Source organism: Ambystoma mexicanum, chromosome 3q, assembly GCF_040938575.1.
Source record: "Ambystoma mexicanum isolate Mex_15411 chromosome 3q, UKY_AmexF1_1, whole genome shotgun sequence".
NCBI classification, from domain to species: Eukaryota; Metazoa; Chordata; class Amphibia; order Caudata; family Ambystomatidae; genus Ambystoma; species Ambystoma mexicanum.
The window spans coordinates 64,312,755-64,335,804 of record NC_090926.1 but is presented as its reverse complement, the minus strand read 5'-3'; the positions used below and the strand labels follow the sequence as shown (position 1 = coordinate 64,335,804).

The 23,050-nt window shown below is 45.4% G+C and overlaps 1 protein-coding gene across 2 annotated transcripts in view; it reads left to right on the top strand.

The window, feature by feature from the left end:
• The first annotated feature begins 6,052 nt into the window (after positions 1-6,052).
• The window catches only part of LOC138582119 (zinc finger protein 34-like), a 256,603-nt gene continuing 239,605 nt past the window's right edge, over positions 6,053-23,050 (top strand). For both annotated transcript variants that reach the window (XM_069653109.1, XM_069653108.1), the window contains exon 1: positions 6,053-6,226. In XM_069653109.1, the coding sequence (XP_069509210.1) occupies positions 6,203-6,226 (24 nt within the window). In that variant the 5' untranslated portion in view covers positions 6,053-6,202. The remainder of the gene's footprint in view (positions 6,227-23,050) is intronic.

Sequence of the window (23,050 nt, the reverse complement as noted above, 5' to 3'; positions counted from 1 at the left end):
CGGCAGGTTTCCATCCAAAAAAATGCGCACACTGCCTCCTTATCTAATCAGAGTACCAACATCAAAATACAGGTTATCAATACTACGCATGCGATTTAATTTATGGCCGACCAAAGATATTCTTGCAAAACGGCATCTGTTCAACCCGCAAGAAAACTTCTGTCGATTTTGTAACAACATAGGTGTCACATAAACCTTGGAACATCTGATTACCCAGTGTCTTGCATTACGCAACCTCAGACAAATACATTATACCAGACACTGTAAAAATTTGGGTAATCTGGAATACAATGTCTGTTGGGCTATTATCATGAGTGGTGAACATCTACCAGTTCAGCTGGCTACTATTAACTTCTTAAACAGTCTTCAATTAGATGCATGAAGGTTGGTGAACACTTAGCTTGGGAGTACATGCTGATGAGATGTTGTTTTGGAAATGAGCTATTAATTTGTTATTATTGATTTAGTCAATGTGACTTGTAATTTTATGTATACTGTCATTTTAAATGTAGATGAATATATTACTTCTGTTGTAAGAATATTGAAAGGTTGATTAAATTCAACTAAAACAATTTTAAAAAAAATGGATAATGGTATAACTACATTAAGCAAGAAAAGATAACAAATGGGTTTTCAGGCAGGAGTGGAACAGAGCATGACTGGGAGAAGAGCGAACAGAAAGCAGTACAGAATTCCAATACTTGGGAGTAGTGAAAAGGAGTCAAAGCAAGATTGGGTCCAGGGAGGTTTATGGACTATTCAAAGGAATTGGGTTTGAGAAGTTTTTTTTTAAAATAACTTTTATTTAATTTTCACAGACAATGATAGTACATTACTTTGGTTGCATCATTCGTCATAACATTTGATAACTGGTACATTGGTATATCATTACACGGTTACATTACACAGTTCGTCTAATTCCTCTTCCCTCTGCCTTTTGTCTGCCAAGTATTGCCTGAATCCACCCCATATATCTTTTGGGCGATTTGACATTGCCAGGAGGCCAGTGTATACCTCCTCGTTGTCGTTCGGCCAGATCATGTCTCTTACCCAGTCCTGCAACACTGGTGGCTCCTTGCTTTTCCAGCGCATCAGTATCAGTCTTTTAGCCAGTAAGAAGCTCAAATTAAGAAATCTGCATTGTATAGGGTTCATCCTGGCCACAATACCCAGCACCCACGATCCCGGATCCCCTCGTATTGGATGATCTGACATCGCATCTAGTGCATCACAGATATCAGACCAGTAGTCCGTAAGTTTTGTACATGAGCATATCATATGGAATATGCCTGCCTCCTCACTCCCACTTCTGGGACATGCCCCGGACACAGTGTTGTAAATGCTTTTGAGTCGAGCGGGGGTGAAGTGAACCTTGGTGATTATTTTATAGTGAATCAAGCTGTATCTGGAGTTGCATGATATGCTCTTTGTCAACCCACATAGTTTCGACCAGTGCACGTCTGAGAGTGTGGTTTGAAGCTCCTATACCCACTCACCCTTAATGTTCGTGGTTTGAGGTGCTCTATTGGACAGAGTGAATTTGTAAAGTGTGGAGGCAGATTTCTTCGTAGCATTGGGGGTGATTACATATCCCAGGCTTGTATGTATCAGGGGTTCTGCTGGGAAGTCTTCCCACACATTGGCCATTGTAGAGCGTAGCGTAAGGTATTGCAGTTTTTGGAGTGGACTATCCCCAACTATTAGTTTAATTGCGTCCCAACCGATGAATTGTCTGTCCACAAAGACATCCCCAATGGAATGTATACCTCTCTCTCTCCAGTGAGTGGATAATGTTGCATCTTGTGTTGGCAGGAGGTAGGGAGCATCACATATTGGCATACCGGGTTGGTATAACAATGAACCTTCAGTGTCACCTGCCAATCTGTCCCATGCTCTACATGACACCTGTGTGGGGTCTGTTGAATTGTCGCCTATTCGCTTCCTTGCAGCCAATTTGTGCAATAGCCTAGTGGGAACCTCCTTGTGCATTGCAATTTGACGCGTGGGGTCTTTGGGTCTCCCTCCACCCAGGATGTTGCATGATAAGCTTGCGCTGCAAGGAAATAAAGTTCAAAATCGGGGACGACCAGTACTCCCTTTTCGTATGGATCCATAAGATGTTTCCAGCTAATTCTTGATTGTCCTTTCCATATAAAGGACGAGCATGCTCCCTGAATTTTGGTTAGAAAGGATCTTCCTGGCCACATAGGTATTGTGTTGAATAAATAAAACAGCTTTGGGAGAATGATAATTTTGACCAAGGCCAGACGACCCATCAGCGAGATCGGGAGATGTCCCCAACGGGTGAGCTTGTGTCATGCGCCGCCCGTGGAAGCTGTGGCATTCCTGGAGGCTCCGTTGCAGTTCCGTCATGTCATCTGGCCGCAAGCTGCAACGTACGGTCTAGTTTTTTATTCCAAGATGGTGCAGTTGGCGGCGGTCTGGTACGTTGCACCTTTGCTCTTGTTTGTGCAGGCTAAGCTAGTGTGTTCTTTTCCTCCTTTGAGCTAATGTTCTGCTAGTTGCCACCCTCTGTGGCGTTCCTCGCTCTGTTCGGGTGTTTCTTCACCCGTTGTTTCCCTCGCTCCTTGTTTGCGCTCACTCTCCATGAGCGTCCTTACTCCTTTGGTTTCACCACCTTGTGGCTCTCTCTCTTCTTCGCCTTCTCCCTCTTTCTCTTCCGGTGCTGTCACCGGCTGGTAATTCTCATTTTCTTGTCTCTCCCATCTTTTCTTGTTCCCGCTTCCTTCGCCGTTCGCTCTGTTTTTCCCTTTCTCTTCTTGCTATCTTCCCAGCCTTACGCGGCTCACTTTCTTTCTCTCCCGAGCCGCGTTCAGCACCTGCTGTCCTCTTGGCTCTCTCGTTGTGATTGCTACAGCGCCCCGCAACTCCAGTCCTCTGTCCAAGCTGCACCGTACCTATTCAGAGAAGCCTAGTGGTGCTCTCACTACCCCGGAAAGGATTGTGACTCTATCTACCAGACCTGTGACTGACCTTTTCTATCACAGGAGGGATCCTCTCCAAGTTCAACCACAGACGTCTACACCACACTCAAGATTCCACTATTCTCAAAACAAGGACTTACCACTCGATTCTGGATAACACTCTCCACAGAGCCAAGACATATTATGGTTTTTTCATCCAGGAGGATTTTTCCCTAACTTTGGGGCTTGCTCCCGGAGAGCCCTGTGGTCGGGTGGTCATCCAGACAACTTGGGCTCCGAAAGAGCTCGCCCTTATTTGCACGAAAGGAAACCTAAGAAGAAATCCACAGAACAAAAAGAAGCAAGAAAAAGAAGAAAGACGGACCCACAGGAGAGTCAAACAAGACACAGGTGAGGAGGAAGGCCGGGAGGAGTCGTTGGAGTTTGACAGCTTGGCACAGAGGGTTTGAAAGTACAAGGAGGAATGTAAATGGAAACTAAGGAGGAAACAATAGAAATAAATTGAAAAAGAAGACGTGATTCGGAGGGAAGACAAAAGAGATTGAGTGAAGAGGAGCAAGCTGATAAGCGTGAGGACCTACTAATAAGGTGGAGCAACAGTCCAACCCTCAGGAAGATGGGACAGTCGCCGTAGTCAAGCCCCGAACGACACTGATGGACTGAGCCTGTATCGAGGTGGCCAAGCCTCGACAGCGAGAGAGAAGGGACTAGCCAGGAGGTCCGGCACCCAGCAGCGGGGAAGATGGCCTGACCGACCAAGAAGGAGGTTTGGACTCTGCAGAATACGATCCTCCAGAGAGAGACGCTATCCTGTACGACAGTGCCGCAGGCAGTCCAGCTACCTGCGTGACTTTGAAGTAGATCTCCCCTGATGCCCGAGGGCACCCGTTGGTGCAGTTATCCAGATGGTATCGTTGAACTTGATTACCTGTGTTACAAGTTTGTGTTGTGCAATGAGTGCATTGATATTGATATTTTATTTGTATCGCACTCGTACACAAGTGTTTCAGAGCATGACATGGCAAGGGAGGGGAACAAGGGAGAACAAAAACAATGATCGTACTAGGTGACATTGAGAACACGCAAGTGCATGGGAGAGGGAAAGGGGAAAACTGCATGGAAGGGGGGAGAAGTGGAGAGTGCGGACCAAAGCAAAACACATAAAACATTTAATGAATAAGTAATCAAAGGCAACAAACAGTGGTAGTGCAGCCAGCAAGTGGCAAGTGCTGGGTTTAAGGCAGCAGACAGGGTATGTCTAAGTACAGGAAAAAGGGGGGGGACTGTATGGTTACAGATACAGACTCCAGTGCAAGGGATTCCCCGGAGGGAGTGCAGGTGGGTGGCAGGGTGAGCAGGTACCTGGGCCTGGAAGTCAAGAGTGTAGGCTGCACAGAGAGAGAAGATCAGCAGGGGACAGGAGGGGCAAAGGCAGAAGCAAAGAGGAAGGTCTTGAGGTGCTTCTGGAACCGGGGATGGTTCACCTCAAGTTTCAGAGTGGCAGGGAGGCCCCAGCCGAAGACAGATATCTACCCCCAGCTTGTGTCTTTGAAAAATGACTGACCCTGAGGGAGTTAGAGGTAGTGGAGCAAAGAGCTCGAGAGGGGAGGTATTTACAGAGGGACAGCTGAAGATATTTAGGACCCAGGCTCCAGAAAGCCTTGTGGACTGTGCAAAGGAATTTGAATTTAATCCTTGCATCCACTGGGAGCTAGTGGAGAGATTTCAAGGCTGGAGAGATACAATCCCAGGGCTTGAGGCCAAGGACATGTCTCACAGTCCTGTTCTGGATGAGTTGCAAAGGGCGGAGAGTAGAGGCAGGTAGATTTAGAAAGAGGCTGTTACAATAGTCCAACCTAGAGAGAACCATGGCTCAGGAGACAGTGAGGTTCTGGGGGAAGGAGAGGAAAGGCAGAGTACCTCTGAGGAGTTGCAGTAGGAAGTAACTTTTTAGAGACATCAGAGATGTGGGCAGAGAAGGAAAGCGTGAAATCAAAGATGACCCCGAGGTTCTTATTAGCCTCGCAGGTGGGGGTAGGAGGAGGTTCAAGGGAGGTCGGTCAGAGAGTGAGGGGAAAAAGGGTGAAGATGTGCTGATGAGGAGGATCTCCGTCTTGCTGGCACTCAGGCAGAGATTGTTGGCGGCACACCAATCCTGAATGGGAGATGAGCAGTCAGAGATGAGAGATGGAGAGGTGGTGGCTGTGGGAAGCCTGAAAATGAGTTGAGTGTCAGCATGCCTTTTGTTGTTTGTTTGAAAAATATGAAAAGTAAGGTGTGTAGTGTGTCCCTTTAAGTGACTGCATTACGCACGCGGTCACGTGATGTTAGGCCAATAATGGTGGGCCCCTGCAGCGCATGTGCCAGTCGGAGAAGGGGACCCGTTGAGACACAAGCTGGCGTGTCTGTGTCGTTCTTCCGATGCTCTGGGCTTGACCTGGACCAGGCTCAATACAATTATGGGTCATCTGTTCAGGGAGACAAAGGTGGCCCTCATAGCTCTCAACTCACACACTTTTGGCGGGTGTCAATCGCCTTGTAAAGGGCTGACTCACTGGCCAAGCATTGTGCACGCCCATTCATTCCAATGGGCGTCTCACCCTCCAAAAACAGAATCGGGTGATTTCACCGCCTTTGCAACACAAATGGTTGAGAGCTATGGGCCCTGGAAATATTTTTCAAATTGGCCCCATATCACGCTGTGTGAGCAAGCCAATCCCCTCTAAATAAGTTTTGGGTGTTATCCCACAAAAACGGGTACATAACATTTGTTAAGGACGGGGAACAATATACTGGAAGCTTTATAGCAAATTCTTTGCTTCAAAGCGATGTGGGGGTTGAGATGGAGTGAAGAGGGTGCAATGTATGGGAGATAGGGCAAGAGGAGCAGAAAACCTGAGTACCCAAACAAAAGAGGCCAATGGTGCGGAGGCCCGAGGAAAATCGCCATTTCCTGTAGGGCAGTCCAGCATCCCACCTGTTCCCCAACATTGGAGCAGACAGCCAGCAGCCACAGACGCCTTGGGACAGGCCGTTGAAACTGGCGGTTGAAACGGTCGCTGAGCAAGTCTCGGAGACTAGTGTCTCGTGTTTTGAGCATGCGCAGTAAGCAGAGAGGTAATCCATTCTTCCCCCGGCAGTTCAGGTCACTGGAAGGGAGCTGTGCTCTGGGTCGGGTTCTGATTGTTTTTCTTTGCCCAGTCTCCGGTGACACACTGCTCTTTCACCTACCAAATACAGCCTCACTCAGGAGAGAAATGTCGCAGCGGGGTCCACATAAGGTGAGCAGTGGCCTGAGCAGGCCGAGGGATTTCTGGAAGGATGGGTCGGTATTACATAGATGCCATCACATAATAATGGGATAGAGTTCCTCGATGCTGCCTTGTCTGTACTACATTTCGGGGCCATTTATCTTCAGCAAATCGGTTACTTTTCAGCCGTCGCATAGGTAAAAGGCTCCCGGTTTATTTTAACCCAAACTATTCACAAGTCTGCGCTTTCTTTAGCTTTTTTCCTCATAGAATACATCTCGTTCCAGTGACCATAAGTTATCAAATACACGCTTCCCCCTTTCTGTTGCAAGATCTTCCTTTTGAGTGTGGCACGTTTGAAACTAGCTTCGTGTTGAAATAATGACCGTCTGCCTTCAAGGAGCTATTAGAGCTGGGAGCTTTCTTACCTCAGTTCCCAGTTCATCCATAGGGAGCCTTATTTGTTGTCTGCCCAGCAGTTGTGGTTATAGCCTGGGGTTATAGGTTACAATACCCACACCTTGGCCTGATTAACTAAGCCCTTTCTAGACCATTGCCTGTCTTTTTCTCACACGAACATACGTTAAACACAGTTGTATTGTATTGAGTTATTTATATAGCGCTCTTTCCCCACTTGTGTGGCCTCAATGGGCTTTTTCCTTGGTTGAACGCCCTTGGTGACTGTATTCAATGTGGATGGAAATTTTAGGGTGATTAGCTTAAGGGATACGTGTGTGCGTGTTGCCGTTCTAGGACTTGGGTGGCTGGTAAGGCTCGACTTAAGCAGCCCAAGAGTGGTCAGACACATGGGTGGGTGCTGTTGAGGGTTGGAGATAGATTTCTATTGTTGAGAGAGTCTATGTGAGGCCAGCTATACCATATTCCTTTCGGGTGGTGGTCACTGTATGCTTGTGGCAGAGGTGTTGTGATACGTCAGGTGTTTCAGGTTGGACGGCTATGTGTGCACTAGGCCGGATGTGCTTAGCCATAGGCGTGTTTTATCATGCATGGCTGCTTGGCTGTGCCTGTGGCCTGTGTCCGTGCTAGTGGTGTGAGATATACGTACCGTAGGCTGCGAGTTTGCTCAGCTGGGGAAATATATGCCCAGTTCTAGAATAGAGATGCCTATACCAGCGGGCCTAACATTCATAATGTAGCAGATATCAGCATATACCAAGCAGAGATGGGGGCTACACCCAGATTCGAGAGTCCTGCATAGTGTCAGAGAGGCCTATACTTGACAATGTAATTAGAGTAAAAGACTTCCACACAACTAGATTTGAGGGTCCTGCACAGTGGGAGAAAGGCCTACACCCTTCAAGAAAGAAGCATCTTGAATGGTCGACCTTTAACTTGCAAGTGTAAACCATTCATACACGTGTCATGATGTACACGTAACATACCACCGAGAACGTAATTTTTGCAACTGGGGTGTATCAAGCTAGTTTGGGCAATACAGGTGACAGTATTAGATATCCACATATCCATAACTCACAAGGGTATGAACAAACACGTTCACAAGCATTTCCGACACTTCTCTGCAAAACTATGGTGTAGCTAAGGGGTACGTGGTGCAATACGTCTGGAAAAGTGCTCAGGTTGCTCTTCAATTTGAAGCTTGCGTTTAGCAAGGGACATCAGTTATGGGGGCATTAATTGCAGTCAGGAAAAAAGGGAATTCAAATGCTAGAGCTTTTTAAAAAACCTTTACTTCAATCACACATTGCATACAACATGAAAAGGTAAGCCTAATATGTTAGCCGTAAGTGCATATACCAACGTCACTATGTCACTACTAACTATTGCATACGTAATTCACAAAATTCCCATACGTTGGAAAGGATTTGTTATGAATATCTGGAAGGGTTATACTTTTGGGACACTCGTCACATTTTATCCTTATCCCAGAGTTGGCAGCAGAATGGTTCAGAGTTGAAAACACTCTTAGCACACTCTGGTTTTGACTAATAGTTAACAAGTTACAAATTGCTTCCTCTGGAGAATTTATTTACGTCAAACTCTGCATTATTTGTTCAGATGTCAGTCATTCCCAATATGGATTCTGGCTTTTCTTGTTTTTCATAGATTGACTGTTTACTTTATGTTGGGTTTTCCAGAGCTGTCGCACCTTTGGATATTTTACGTTAGTTTCCAACATACAGTTTCTCACCCTTTGATCAATTGTTTTATATGGCTGGGCCTCACTCTGGGATAACTTACTTCAATTCCCAGCTTGCAGCTTTTCACACTTGTTTAAATTCTTCTTCTTTCTCACCTGGGACTATTTATTTGTCTTTTTGTAGTTATGACAGTACTTCAGTTCCCAATAGCTAACGTTTCCCACTTGTTTCACTTCGTCTGGTTTTGCACACTGGAATTGTGTACCTAGTTGAATGTTAGACACTTGTGTCTATTTTCTATGAATACCCATCTGCAGGTTAACGTCGAAACTAGTTAGGGTGCCTGGCCTTCTTTCAGGTTGTTTACTCTCAAACAGTGGTCAAAGTGTGCGAAAAGAATGAGTGGAACTATTTTCCCTGCTGGCCTGCCCCTGCTCTCCACGCACCCCATTGCCATACCATTACAAACCCCCAAACAAACACGAACTGCTGTTTAAAAGAATGTTCAGTATGGTGTACTGAACTGCAAGTTTCAATCTCTTCCTACAATTTTATTTTAAAACAAAAGCATTCATGAACGGAAACCTTTTAAAATTAAAGTATAGGAACAGCGGAGCAAATTTAAAAAGACCAGAGGAGCAGCGCTCCCAACCACTTCGACCACTGCCCTCAAATTCTGACAAAGGTTTTCTGTTCTGCCTGGAACCTAGGGTCTTACTGCAGTTTATTGGGCATTTGGTCTTTGCCTCCCCTATCACGTTGTCTCTCAAGCAGGTTTTGAAGCATCTTTCCCAGCATGCACCATGTCTTTCTCATACTTTCTCTGCTTTGGGGAATTTCATCTGGTCCGTCAGCATCCTCTTCTTGCTCTATTTTCCCTAGCTTACCAGAAGCTTCTCACAGACTTGGATCACACACCGCCGTCTGCGACCTTTTGTCTAGTATTTTCTCCAGCTTACTTGGACACTTTGTGCTATGCATTTCTAGCAGTATCCTCACGTCACTATCGTATGCACATTACGGCTTTGTGATCTGTCTTGTCTGGCCTCTCCCCCGCTCTTGATTGGCCTCTTCCACATTCACAGCGCTCGGGGCGTTACATTTTCCTCACTACATCCAGCAAGGAACTGCTCCTCAGCTTCCTATGGTTTCAAAGTGGTCTTTCAGAGCAATGCCAGTGGTTAAGATTCATTCTAAACCTTCCAGCCATCACCTCTTTGTTTTTGCTTTGTCACCCCGAGTGGGATGGGTATGCCCAGATGTGGGTCCCGTGCCTGCTGGGCCTAGAGACCCAAGCTACTCCTCACTGATGAGGCCCAACAAGGCCGAAACATGTTTGGGGATGCTTGTGGTCTCGTGCAGAAGGGATGTGACCTAGCAGTTCGGGCTGGACTGCCCCTTTTGGGGTGGGACCAAGCCTGATTTGCTTATGGTCTTTCCCCTTCTGTAATGGCTTGACAGGCGAAGAACGATGGTCTGAAGGGTTGCCCAGAGCAATGCCAGTAGTTAAGATTCAGTGTAAACTTTCCAGCCATCCCCTCTTTGTTTTTGCTTTCTTTTATCAGGCCTCTTCATGCCCTGGTGCAACAAGAGACATAGAAAGCGGGTTTTATCCGCAGAAAAAATACTTAGCTTCTAGATCTTGACTCATCACAGGAGTGTCATAAATCACCAATGTATCAATTGAAAAGGATATGGTAACCAAAAAAGGATACAATTGGTAGGGCTCTTCCGGATCCTTTTTCACACGACTTGATTGTAGGTAGGTCAAATTAGACCTTCCAAATGATACAACCATCTGACTGATAAAACAGGCAGAGAGATGGATCACTGGAAAGGGCGTGGGTATTGTATCGTAAGTATGCCTAGGACAGATAAAGTATCATAAGAAACTGTCCCAAACTCAAATCACTATGATAGCACATTATTAGCATTAATTCAAAACACTGACCTTATGGCAAACTGAAGAATTCAACGAAAGTCTCTTGAAGAAAACCAGGATTTGAAACAACGATAAAGGAGGGGAAGATTAGTAAGGGAGACGTATCCCGAAAGGCACGAGGCTCACGCTAGATACCGGGTTGGTGCACCACAGGATAGCGTCCAAAGTATTGTGCACAATCACCTTCCAATAGTTCATGAAATACTTCCTTTCCCATGAAGAACAAAATTAGATTTTCACCTGTTAACTGTCACAGGCACCAAAGGTTCAAAGTAGTTCAGAAAACCACGTGCAGGATTGCACGCGCCAGCGTACATGCAGCCAGGCCAGCCGCGCTTGGAGACAGCGTTTCTGCGTGGAGATTAAGCAAGCGAACAGGATACACGCAGCCCAGGACAGCCGCGCTTGAAAACAGCGTCCGCGTGTGGAGATTTGGCACGCGAACAGGATACACGCAGCCCAGGACAGCCGCGCTTGCAGACAGCGTCCGCGTGTAGAGATTTGGTACGCGAACAGGATACACGCAGCTCAGGACAGCCGCGCTTGCAGACAGCGTCCGCGTGGAAATTTGGCACGCGAACAGGATACACGCAGCTCAGGACAGCCGCGCTTGCAGACAGCGTCCACGTGGAGATTTGGCACACGGACAGGATACACGCAGCTCAGGACAGCCGTGCTTGCAGACAGCGTCCGCGTGGAGATTTGGCACGCAAACAGGATACACGCAGCTCAGGACAGCCGCGCTTGCAGACAGCGTCCGCGTGGAAATTTGGCACGCGAACAGGATACACGCAGCTCAGGACAGCCGCGCTTGCAGACAGCGTCCGCGTGGAGATTTGGCACACGAACAGGATACATGCAGCTCAGGACAGCCGCGCTTGCAGACCGCGTCCGCGTGGAGATTTGGCACGCGAACAGGATACACGGCTCCAGGAATTAGCGTGTGGAGGAAAACACGCTCAAAAAAGGCCAAAGAAGTTGCTGAAGGGAATGCGAGGACGCAGGTCCGGAGTTCAGCTACAAAATGAATTAATCAGAAGCAGCGATCGACGTTTCCACGCTGCTTATGTACGAACTGCCGTGATACACGTGACGGAACTAAGTCATGTGAATTTTAACGACGTGAAAAATGCAGACGTCGTTTTCCAGGCAATGCATCGAACAACCTCCATTTCGAATAGAATGGTCTAGTGGTTCTATGGGCGTAACTCATTTTGTATGGAGAGGTCGTTCCTGGACCAGAGATATTTCCAGCAGGCATGACGGTGCCGCCCCCAAAGGTGCAGCCTCTCCCCTTTTCGAGTGGAATTGCCTTGATCAAACAGGAGCATGAATGTTAGACAGAGGTTCACAGGATCTATCCTCGGGACCATAACCTTTCCAATCCACCAGATAATATGGTTTTCCAGACTGTAGCCTCATGTTCAGTATTTCATGTACTTCATATTCGTCTGACCCTTTCACAGAAATAGCAACAGGCCGTATAGGCAATCTAGTAGCATCAGAGCACGGTTTGATGAGTGACACGTGGAATACAGGATGCACTCGCCACCGTTGTGGCAATGCCAGACGGACAGCAGCCGGATTTATAATGTGGAGCACTTCATATGGCCCGATGTATTTAGGCAACAATTTCTTTTTACCGGGTATCCTCAAGTTTTTTGTGGACAGCCATACCTTCATACCTGCTTTGTAGACAGGTGCAGGGGCTCTATGAGCATCGGCATAGGTCTTATCTCGTTTTTTAGCTTGCTCCAATTGCTGCTTAACTTTCGTCTGTAGACTCTTTAGATCTCTAATATTACGTCCTGCTGCAGGAGTATCCAAAGACAAACTGGAATCCAAAGGAATAGATCGGGGATGTTGCCCATACAGAGCATAGAAAGGCGAAGTACCTATGGCACTATGGTAGGAATTATTATAGGCGAACTCCGCTGCCGGCAGGACATTGAGCCAATCTGACTGAAACTGCAGGCACAAACATTGCAGATATTGTTCCATGGTGCTATTGACTCTCTGTCTGTCCATCCGTTTGAGGGTGATAAGCACTAGACAACCTGTCATCAATTAGTAATGCCGAATTTAGTGCTCTCCAAAAACGTGACGCCAATTGTGAGCCCCTGTCAGTGATTACCACTGAAGGAAGGCCAAAAAACCGGAATGTATGCCGGATGAATAGATCAGCCAGACCCGCAGCTGTTGGTACACCAATACAGGGGATAAAAAGCGCCAATTTTGTAAAGTAGTCCACCACAACCCATATGGTATCGTAGCCTTTATTTCTTGGAAGTTCTAACACAAAATCCATTGATATCATGTCCCATGTTTTTTTTAGGAACAGGTAGGGACTGGAGTAAACCCACTGGTTTGCCAGGAGTGTTCTTGCATTGACTGCATACAGAACATGTTGAAACATAATTTATAACATCTTGTGTTATAGACGGCCACCAGCACCATCTTTTCAGAAACTCTAGGGTCTTCTTCTGTCCAGGATGGGCGGCAATCAAGGAATCATGACCCCAACTGAGGGCCTTGTTCTTGTTCCGAGTGGTACCAGTTGGTAGATAAAAGTACTCCTTGTTTGAAAGGCAAACCATTGTATATATCAATATTCAATTCCTGAATCAATTGTGGATTTAGTTTCACCCACTCCTGTAACTCGTTTTTTAGGGAAGGTTGTGCAGAACAACTACATATCACATGATCTGCCAACAACTTATTTTGCACCGATAGTTCTTCCTTCACCTCTTCACCGATGCGAGACAAAGCATCCGACTTGACATGTTGTCTGGCAGGGCGATAAGTAATTCGGAAATCGTATTGAGCAAAAAAAAACATGCCATCTGGCCTGTCTAGCTGTAAGACATTTCATAGTTTTGAATGCCTGAAGATTTCTATGATCCGAGTACACCAGCACCTGATGTTTGGCCCCAAGAAGATGATGTCGCCATTCTCGGAAAGCATCCTTGATTGCAAGTAATTCACGCTCAGTGACAGTATAGTTTTGTTCATATGAAGTAAGCTTACGTGAGAAGAAAGCAACTGGATGCTCCGCCTTGGTTTCTGCACAAACTTGCGAAAGTACAGCTCCTGTAGCGACACTGAAAGCATCTGCTTCAACAATAAACTGACAATCCGGATCAGGATGTTGAAGTACAGGTGCAGTGGTAAATGCTTCCTTTAACATCTCAAAAGAAGCTTGGGCATTCTGGTTCCAACAGAATGGAACTTTGGAACTAGTTAAAGCTGTCAATGGGGCCACTGTTTTGGAGAAAGAACAAATAAATCTGCGATAAAAATTCACAAAACCTAGGAATGACTGTAATGCCTTGACATTGTGTGGAACAGGCCAATTCAGTATGGCCTTCACTTTGGAACGACTCATTCGAACACCTTGATTGGTAATGTCGTAACCCAGAAATTCCACTTCTTGTGTATGAAAGACACATTTCTCGGCTTTAACTAAAAGCTTGTTCTCTCTCAGTCTTTGTAAGACCGCTAACAAGTGTTTAACATGTTCTGGAAAAGACGATGAATATATCAAAATGTCATCCAAGTAAATCACCACGAATTGGTCCATCATATCTCTGAAGATATCGTTCATGAAGAACTGAAATGTGGCGGGAGCGTTACAAAGACCAAAAGGCATCACTAAATATTCATAAAGGCCGTACCGTGTCTTAAAAGCGGTCTTCCATTCGTCTCCTTCGCGAATGCGAACCAGATTGTAAGCACCGCGCAAGTCCAATTTAGAGCAGTACTTGGAAGTTCCTAATTGATCTAACAGAACATTAATCAGTGGTAAAGGGTACTGATTCTTTATTGTGATGTCGTTAATAGCCCTGTAATCAATGCAAGGCCTTAGATCTCCTTCTTTCTTTGGAACAAAGAATAAAGGAGAGGCAGCCGGCGATTGAGATGGCCGTATAAATCCCATATCCAGAGCTTTATCGATGTATTCTTTCAAGACAACATCTTCTTTGGGAGTTAAAGAATAGACTCGACCAGTAGGGATTTTAGCTCCAGGAATTAATTCAATTGGACAATCATACTGCCTATGTGGAGGCAGCTGTTCTGCCTGACCTTTGTCAAACACATCAGCAAAATCTGTATATTCACTTGGTATATGTGTACCACTCTGATGTACCACACTAATAGTGGAAATTCCCTCCAAAGAGGCCAAAATATGTGATTTATTTGACACCGCCTGACTGGTAAAGCAATGTTCATTGCAAAAAACGGAAGGATATTGGATCAATCCCGTAACCCAGTCAATGGCGGGATTATGAAGTCAACCAAGTAAGTCCAAGTAATATTTTGTACTGAGGAGCCGCAATGACATCGAAGACTATTTCCTCCGAATGACCATTTAATAAAGTCATCTGAATAGGTACAGTCTCCTGAGTTACCATACCAGAAATCAAGACCGATCCATCCACAGTATTAACAGTTTCAGGTTTGTTCTTGACTACAAGGGGTATAGAACATTTCTTGGCATATGTGATATCGATGTAATTATTAGTGGCTCCAGAATCAACCATAGCCTTGGAAACCAATTCTTGATCATCAAAACGTAAAGTCATCTCAAAAGCTATAGGTGCGTGCGCTGGAAATATAATGGAGTCCGATGTAACACTCGACACAGGGACTCCTGCTACTGTCGAGTTTTGGCGTTTCCCGAAGGCTTAACTGGTTTTTTAGGACATGCCGCCAGTAAATGCTCAGATGAACCGCAATACATACATAAATTATTTTTTCTTCGTTTCTCTCTTTCTGCTCTAGACAACCGGCCTCTCACCGCACCAATTTGCATTGGTTCAGGATCATTAGAAGAAGCTGCCGGTGTATCAGAACAAACCGGTGCATGAAGGAAAGGTTTTCTCTCTCCTTTGCGGGCATTTCTTCGGGCATCAATTTGTAAAATCAAATCAAGAAATTCGGAGAAACCTGTAGGAACCACTGAGACCGTGGACAAGGCATCTTTGAGTTCTTCTGAAAGACCCTTGTAGAAAACAGCCGTCTTCTTGTCTTCCGGCCATTGGGTTTTGGCTGTTAATTGGTTGAATCGTGCGATGTAAGCCAACAGAGGTTGAGTGCCTTGTTGTAAATTCAGCAACTCCAGATCTGTGGCTTGAGTAGCGTAACGCATATCAAAGACTTTGCGATGATCTTCTGGCTGCTATGAACAATCGTACAACAAGGGGCTATTTGATTCCAATAAAGGATTAGCCCAAGCAGCAGCTGTACCCCCCAAATGGGAAAGCACGAATGCTGCTTTAGTAGTTAGATCGGGAAACGAATTAGGCCGGCAAAGGAAATGAAGTCGGCACTGATGAACAAAACTTCAATAGGTTTTAGGATCACCTGTAAACCTTTCCGGGGGAGCCAAGGGAAACTGTGTGGGCATAACCACTTTAAGAGTTTCCTGTGATAATGATGGTGTCGTAGTTCCAGATCCAAATGCAGTGGCTACTGGAACCTGTGCTCCCTGAGGAGTGGCATGCATGGCATCTTGCATAACATCCATTTGATGCCGTAGCATGTCCTGTGCCGTAATCATTTCATTTCTCAAGTCAGTGATTAACTGAGTCAAAACAGTTAAAGGATCCGTACCCTCCATGGCTTCTGATTCTGTCATAAATCACCAATGTATCAATTGAAAAGGATACGGTAACCAAAAAAGGATACAATTGGTAGGGCTCTTCCGGATCCTTTTTCACACGGCTTGATTGTAGGTAGGTCAAATTAGACCTTCCAAATGATACAACTATCTGACTGAAAAAACAGGCAGAGAGATGGATGACTGGAAAGGGCTTGGGTATTGTATCGTAAGTATGCCTAGGACAGATAAAGTATCATAAGAAACTGTCCCAAACTCAAATCACTACGATAGCACAGTATTAGCATTAATTCAAAACACTGACCTTATGGCAAACTGAAGAATTCAACGAAAGTCTCTTGAAGAAAACCGGGATTTGAAACAATGATAAAGGAGGGGAAGATTAGCAAGGGAGACTTGTCCCGAACGGCACGAGGCTCACGCTAGATAACGGGTTGGTGCACCACAGGATAGCGTCCAAAGTATTGTGCACATTCACCTTCCAATAGTTAATGAATATTTCCTTTCCCACGAAGAACAAAATTAGATTTTCACCTGTTAACTGTCACAGGCACCAAAGGTTCAAAGTAGTTCAGAAAACCACGTGCAGGATTGCATGTGCCAGCGTACACGCAGCCAGGCCAGCCACGCTTGGAGACAGCGTTTCTGCGTGGAGATTAAGCAAGCGAACAGGATACACGCAGCCCAGGACAGCCGCGCTTGAAAGCAGCGTCCGGGTGTGCAGATTTGGCACGCGAACAGGATACACGCAGCCCAGGACAGCCGCGCTTGAAAACAGCGTCCGTGTGTAGGGATTTGGGCCGCGCTTTAAAACAGCGTCCGCGTGTAGAGATTTGGTACGCGAACAGGATACACGCAGCTCAGGACAGCCGCGCTTGCAGACAGTGTCCGCGTGGAGATTTGGCACGCGAACAGGATACACACAGCTCAGGACAGCCGCGCTTGCAGACAGCGTCTGCGTGGAGATTTGGCACGCGAACAGGATACACGCAGCTCAGGACAGCCGCGCTTGCAGACAGCGTCCGCGTGGAGATTTGGCACGCGAACAGGATACATGCAGCTCAGGACAGCCGCGCTTGCAGACAGCGTCCGCGTGGAGATTTGGCACGCGAACAGGATACACGGCTCCAGGAATTAGCGTGTGGAGGAAAACACGCTCAAAAAAGGCCAAAGAAGTTGCTGAAGGGAATGCGAGGACGCAGGTCCGGAGTTCAGCTACAAAATGAATTAATCAGAAGCAGCGATCAACGTTTCCACGCTGCTTATGTACGAACTGCCGTGATACACGTGACGGAACTAGGTTCCGTCACGTCAATCTTAACGACGTGAAAAATGCAGACGTCGTTTTCCGGGCAATGCATCGAACAACCTCCATTTCGAATGGAATTTATTTATTTATTTATTTATTTATTTGTATTGCGCCGGTAGCTCGCAAGCTTCGGGGCGCAGGAACAGGCACACGAGAAACAAGAGACGGGTAACTAACACAAAGCACAAGACAGATATATATAGGATAACGAACTGGGCCAGAAAGATTTATATGTTTTACTTAAAGATGTAAGTCTTCAATTGTTTTCGAAAACGTTGATAGTTGGTTTCCATCCTTATCAGGCCCGGAAGATTGTTCCAAAGGCCTGCTACTGTGACAGGGAAGGATTTGCCTGCTCCGTTTTTGAGTCTGAAAGGAGCTTTCGTAATCAGACCATGTTCGGATGATCTTAGCTCTCTGGAGGGCTTATATGGAATGATTTTATTTTTCATGTATGCTGGGGCTTTGCCATATATACATCTGTGTGTGAGTGTGAGCGACTTAAATTGGACTCTTTCCTCGATTTTCAACCAGTGTAGTTCTTTCCTAGCTTCGCTAATATGCTGGTTCCTGGGAATTTGTTTGATGATTCTTACTGCATTATTTTGCAGGACTTGGTAGCTGTGGTAACAGTTTTTGTTAGAGCCTAGAATTAACGCGTTGCCATAATCGAGGCGAGATAGAATTGTGGCTCTTGCGATCGTGGCACTGTTTTCCTCCGATAGATAGGGTCTGATGGCTTTCAATAAGCGGAGATGATAGGAGCATGTTTTTTTCACATAGAGGGTTTGAGCCTCGGATCCTAGAGATGCTTCCAACATCATCCCCAGGGTTTTAACCTTGTTGAGGACTTGTATTTGAGTGTCTTTGATGGTAAAGGTGTTATATGCGGGGTGGAGCTTGGATCTGACCAAATTGGAGCCAAAAACCATGAGCTCGGTTTTATTGCCATTTAGACACATCCAATTTTGATCCATCCAATTTTCCACTGCTTTATACACTGTGTCAAGTTTTTTGTTGTCCTTTTGATGGTCTCCACTTAGTTCTATTACCAGTTGAGTGTCATCTGCATAATTGGTAAAGAACGTGTTGATGTTATCAAGGACTATACATAGAAATCTAAGGTATATGTTGAACAGGAGTGGGGACATGCTAGCGCCTTGGGGGACTCCGCATGTAATTACTTTTTCAATTGAAAATAGATTTCCCCAATGTACTCTAGATGTTCTATCTTGTAGGAAGGACATGATCCAGCTTATAGCTTCGTCTGAGCAATTTGCTGTTTCTTTTAGAGCTGACTTAAGTAAGTTGTGGTCTAGTAAGTCAAAGGCCGCGCTCAGATCTAAAAGTATTAGTAGTCCAGCTTTTCCCTGATCAATAATGTTAAGCATCTTAGTCTGTAGGTCCAGCATAGCTGTTTCTGTGCTATGTGCTGGTCGAAATCCTGACTGTTGGTGATGGAGGAGGTCAGAGCTTTCTACATGTTCCTGAAGTTGTGTGGTGGCAATTTTGTCCATGATTTTAAGTATGAAATTGCAGTTAGTTATGGGTCTTAAGTTGTTTGGGTCCCTTTGGTCTAGGTTAGGTTTTTTTACAAGGGGTGTGACTGTTACCCTTTTTATGCTTTTAGGTACATTTTGGTCACAGAAAGATGTATTTATTACTTTGGTTAGAGCTGGTGCAAAAATGGCTGGATGGTCTAGGATCAGGTTGGCCGGGAGTATGTTTTCCGCGCACGTGGTGGGTTTCATGGATGCTAGGGTTTTTATCATATCGCTGGTAGTGATGGGATGGAATTTGAATTGGGTCGTCTGGTGTACAGGTTCCTCTGGTGTGTCTTTGGTGGAGGATTTAGAGGCTGCTTGGGATTTGGCTATGACATCCCTGGCCTTGTTAATTTTATTAAAGAATGCGATCTGTGTTGCGTCGCATTCTTCTTGGGTGGGCGAGAAGGCTGGGGTTAAGCTTTTTGGCTTATCTATAGATTTTAATATATTGAACAGTTTGCTGGTGCAGTTGGCTGCTGCAGAAATCTGTTTATCATAGTAGTTTTTCTTAGCCTCGGTTATCATTCCTTTGTAGATTTTCACCCTGGTTTTCCAGAGGGATTTATTGTCCACTGTGGGTTTTTTTCTCCATTCATTTTCCCTATTCCTTTTAAGCTTTTTCTGTTCGAGAAGTTCCTCTGTAAACCACTCTTGTTTTATTTTTTTAGGTCTAGAGGTTTTGGTTTGGAGTGGGGCTTCACGGTCCACTAGTGCCTGTAACTGGCCAAGTAGGTTGAATAGAGTGGTTTCACATGTATCCTCAATTTTTCCCTCAATTTCATGAGCATGTAGACATTGCATCAGGTGCTCTTCATTGATGTTTTTATAGTTCCGCAGTGTTTTTTTGATAGGGAGATTGGGAGTTTTGGGCCTTTGTGCAGGGGGGTAGATATGAAAGGTCACGCTATAGTGGTCTGACCATATACATGGGTCAGTTTCGTAATCTTGGGATGTGAGGTTGTTGGTGACAACCCAGTCAAGTATGTGGCCGTTGTCCATGGTAGGAGCAGTATTCATTACTTGGTAGTCTATGTTGTTCAAGAGTTTCTCCAATTTAATGGCCTCTCTGTCTTTCGGGTCTCCCCGCCATCGATTGAAATCTCCTAAGACTAGAGTGGAGGTATTGGGTCCTTTAATCATATTAAGCTGGTTTGTGATTTCTTCGTTAAAATTGGGCATAGTGGCAGGTGGAATGGTCTAGTGGTTCTATGGGCGTAACTCATTTTGTATGGAGAGGTCGTTCCTGGACCAGAGATATTTCCAGCAGGCATGACAAGGAGGAAATAGAAGAGAAGGAAGCGGCTATTGAGAAATGGGAGGTAGGGGCTATTGAGGCTAAGAGGAAGAATTGAAAACGAACGCAAGTGAAAGTATCGAGATGTCATGTATTGATGAGAACATTTTTATTTTGTTTTTTGAAAGATTCTTTTGGGTTTGATTTTGAATTTTATGTGTAGGAGAGCGCCATTTGGCAGTACCACGCCCCAAGAAGCCTTCAAAAATCGATTCTTTGGTTTTGTATTGGGGTGTTTCCATTGTGAACATCTTAAATCTGTAGAAGAAATGTTAAGAATTTATGTGCGATATAATGCAGTATGTAGCAAATGGGATTCTTGTTTACACTGGAAGCCAGCGTAGGCCCCTGCCTGATTAACCCAGAAGGACAGGGATTCTCACATCCTCTGCATTTCCATATGGAATGCTGAGGATGTGGTACCCACATACTGACATCACCTGCTAATCAAGGTGCGCAGTCGTGTGGTAAAAATTCATGACAGGCAAGCATTTCAACATCAATGTGATGTTATCACTGTTGTACCCTGTATGAATACAATATGTGAGAGTGAAGCAAGAGTGATATAATTAATCAATACCTATCACACATATGAGCTTTCCTATGCGGTATCCAGTTTCTGGATGGTGAATGGTGCAGAGGCCATTTCACATTTAATAAAAAACTTCAAAAATGATGGCCTCAAGGAAATGATGAAGGAACAAATCAGTTGGTTTTCCATTTCCATGACAGGCCTCTAAAACAGAGGCGGCCAGTGGAGCGGGGGTACTGGGAAGGAGGGTGGGTTGAGGGGGGGATATTTGGGAGGCAGACAGGGGAAGGACAGATGTCGTGGGGGAATGGTGAAAGGAGGTGAGCGGGTGGGACCCAAGTGCTGTTGTGAATGTGGAGTGGGGTAGACGGTGCAGGGAAGAGCTCAGGGGGGCCTTGGACAGAGAGAGAGAAAAATACTGAGTGGCTCCACTTGGGGAGATGGTACCTAGATCATCCGAGGACTCAGATAGTTAGCGCGTACCATAGGTAAGGCTCCTGGTTCAAGCACTTTGTTTGCCAATGAGCCACTATGAGTTCACCTCTCAGGTACTAATGAATCATGTGTTGCATGGAACCTGGGCAAAGTATGTGTGAGACTGTTCCATGAATTAATTCGTTCACGGTGCGTCACTCTTTCTCAACTCTCATGCTGGACTTCCTTTGCATCTTGTACTCATGGTGGCCCTGAATCATGCTGTTCCCATCTTCATCTTGTATCCTGGCTTGCAACATTATGTGTTACTACTGACTTCTGCAATTGTATTCGCTCTCCACTCTTGCTTCTCCACTCTTTTTGACTGCTTACTCTCTTTTCTCTCCTCCTTTCTCTTCTCCCTTTTCCTATCTCCTCCCCTTACTTTCTTCTATGCACATACTCTATCAGAATTGTCCCTGGACCTAATATGATAGCAACCTCGTCTGTTTCTTCCACCCTCACATTACTTTTTTTCCTCCCACCACCCTTCCAGCACTATCTGAAATGTCGCCAGGCCTAGTATGATAGTCGCTTGTTTTGTTCCTCTCCTCCCTTTCTGCACCCCTCTCCCTCACCTTTTGTTTTTCTCCGGCTCTACCAGAAATGTCGTCAGGCCTAGTACGGTAGTCGCCTGTCTGTTTCCATTTCCTTCCCACTCTTCCCCTCCCTTCATTATCTATGTCTTAGCTCTTGCACTATCTGAAATGTCGTCAGGCCGAGTATGGTAGTTAATTTCACATCCTTACTGTTCATGGCCTGTAAGGATGTGGTTGTATTTTCCCTTGTTCCCTCCCTTGCCTTGAAGCGCTTTGAAACACATTGTGTATAGGCGCTATATAAATAAACAGTCATATATTATCATATAATGAATGTTAGCGGACAACCAGTGAGCTAATGAGAGGCATGACCTGTAGATGCTTTCGGTTACATACTTATTTGGAAGAAGGAAGAATACATTGACACCTGAGCTTATTTGCAACTGGGTGCAGCGTGTTTCTTGAGTGAGTGTAACTTTTTACCAATAATGACTGAGAGTTGTTTCTGACCTGTGGCTTGGCTCAATGTGTGTGCCCCTTGAAGTGGCAGAACAATGTTCTTTTTTTACGCAGAATGGGAAGGCACTGACTGCACGTGGTGATGGTATTTGTATTTATTTGTATTTATGAAGTGTATAGAGCGCTTTACACCAAAGCGCTTGGTCTGTCCATATGTCTGCCGCAATGAATGGTGGAATGATATTATGAAGTCCGGTACTGTCGAGGATCTAGAACATGGTACATACAACTGTTCCTGTCAGGTTGAATCCGGTGGCGGCGCTGTGTTGACTTCTTGCATGCCTTCTGCGCCATAACATTTTCATGCCACAGCAACTGCGGGTAGCATATGTTAATTTTTATGGATGGGGTACTGCATCAGCCCATAAGTCCAACCTTTATTTCAATGCAATCATACGTAGTGCTTGCTACATGAGCTCCAGCCTTTCACCACAGTGTTGGTATGTCAAATTGAACATGCAGGCCCCAACTGCCATGGCCGTAAATCTGTATGGGGCGCTACCCTTGCCACTAGGGCAGTACCTGTAGGTTGTTCCACCACGTTTTGGCATTGCGACAGCCCAGGTTCTCATTGGACAATATCCTTCGGTCAATCTGTCAATACTGCTTGAGCTTTGGAGATTCTACAAAGCCTACAATCCAATGATGTGCATGCATTACCAGCGGCTGCAGGTGCAGTCGTAACAACTCCACGCATTTTCTTTTGGCAACCCTGTGAGAAGCACACCAGCACATTATCACCTTATCACCCTATGTAGTGTGGTGGCTGCAGGGTTAAACTTCAAATTGAAATTGCAAAGTGGCTTGCTTTAAAGGAGGAATGATTTGATGGTGGTCCGTTTTGGAAGAGGTTTAGGTAGCTATTTTTTTTAATGTGTTTATTTATATGGCGCACCAAACCCAGAGGTATCTAGGCGCTTATGCATAAGAAATTGGTTGCAGTGCTTATGTTTATAGG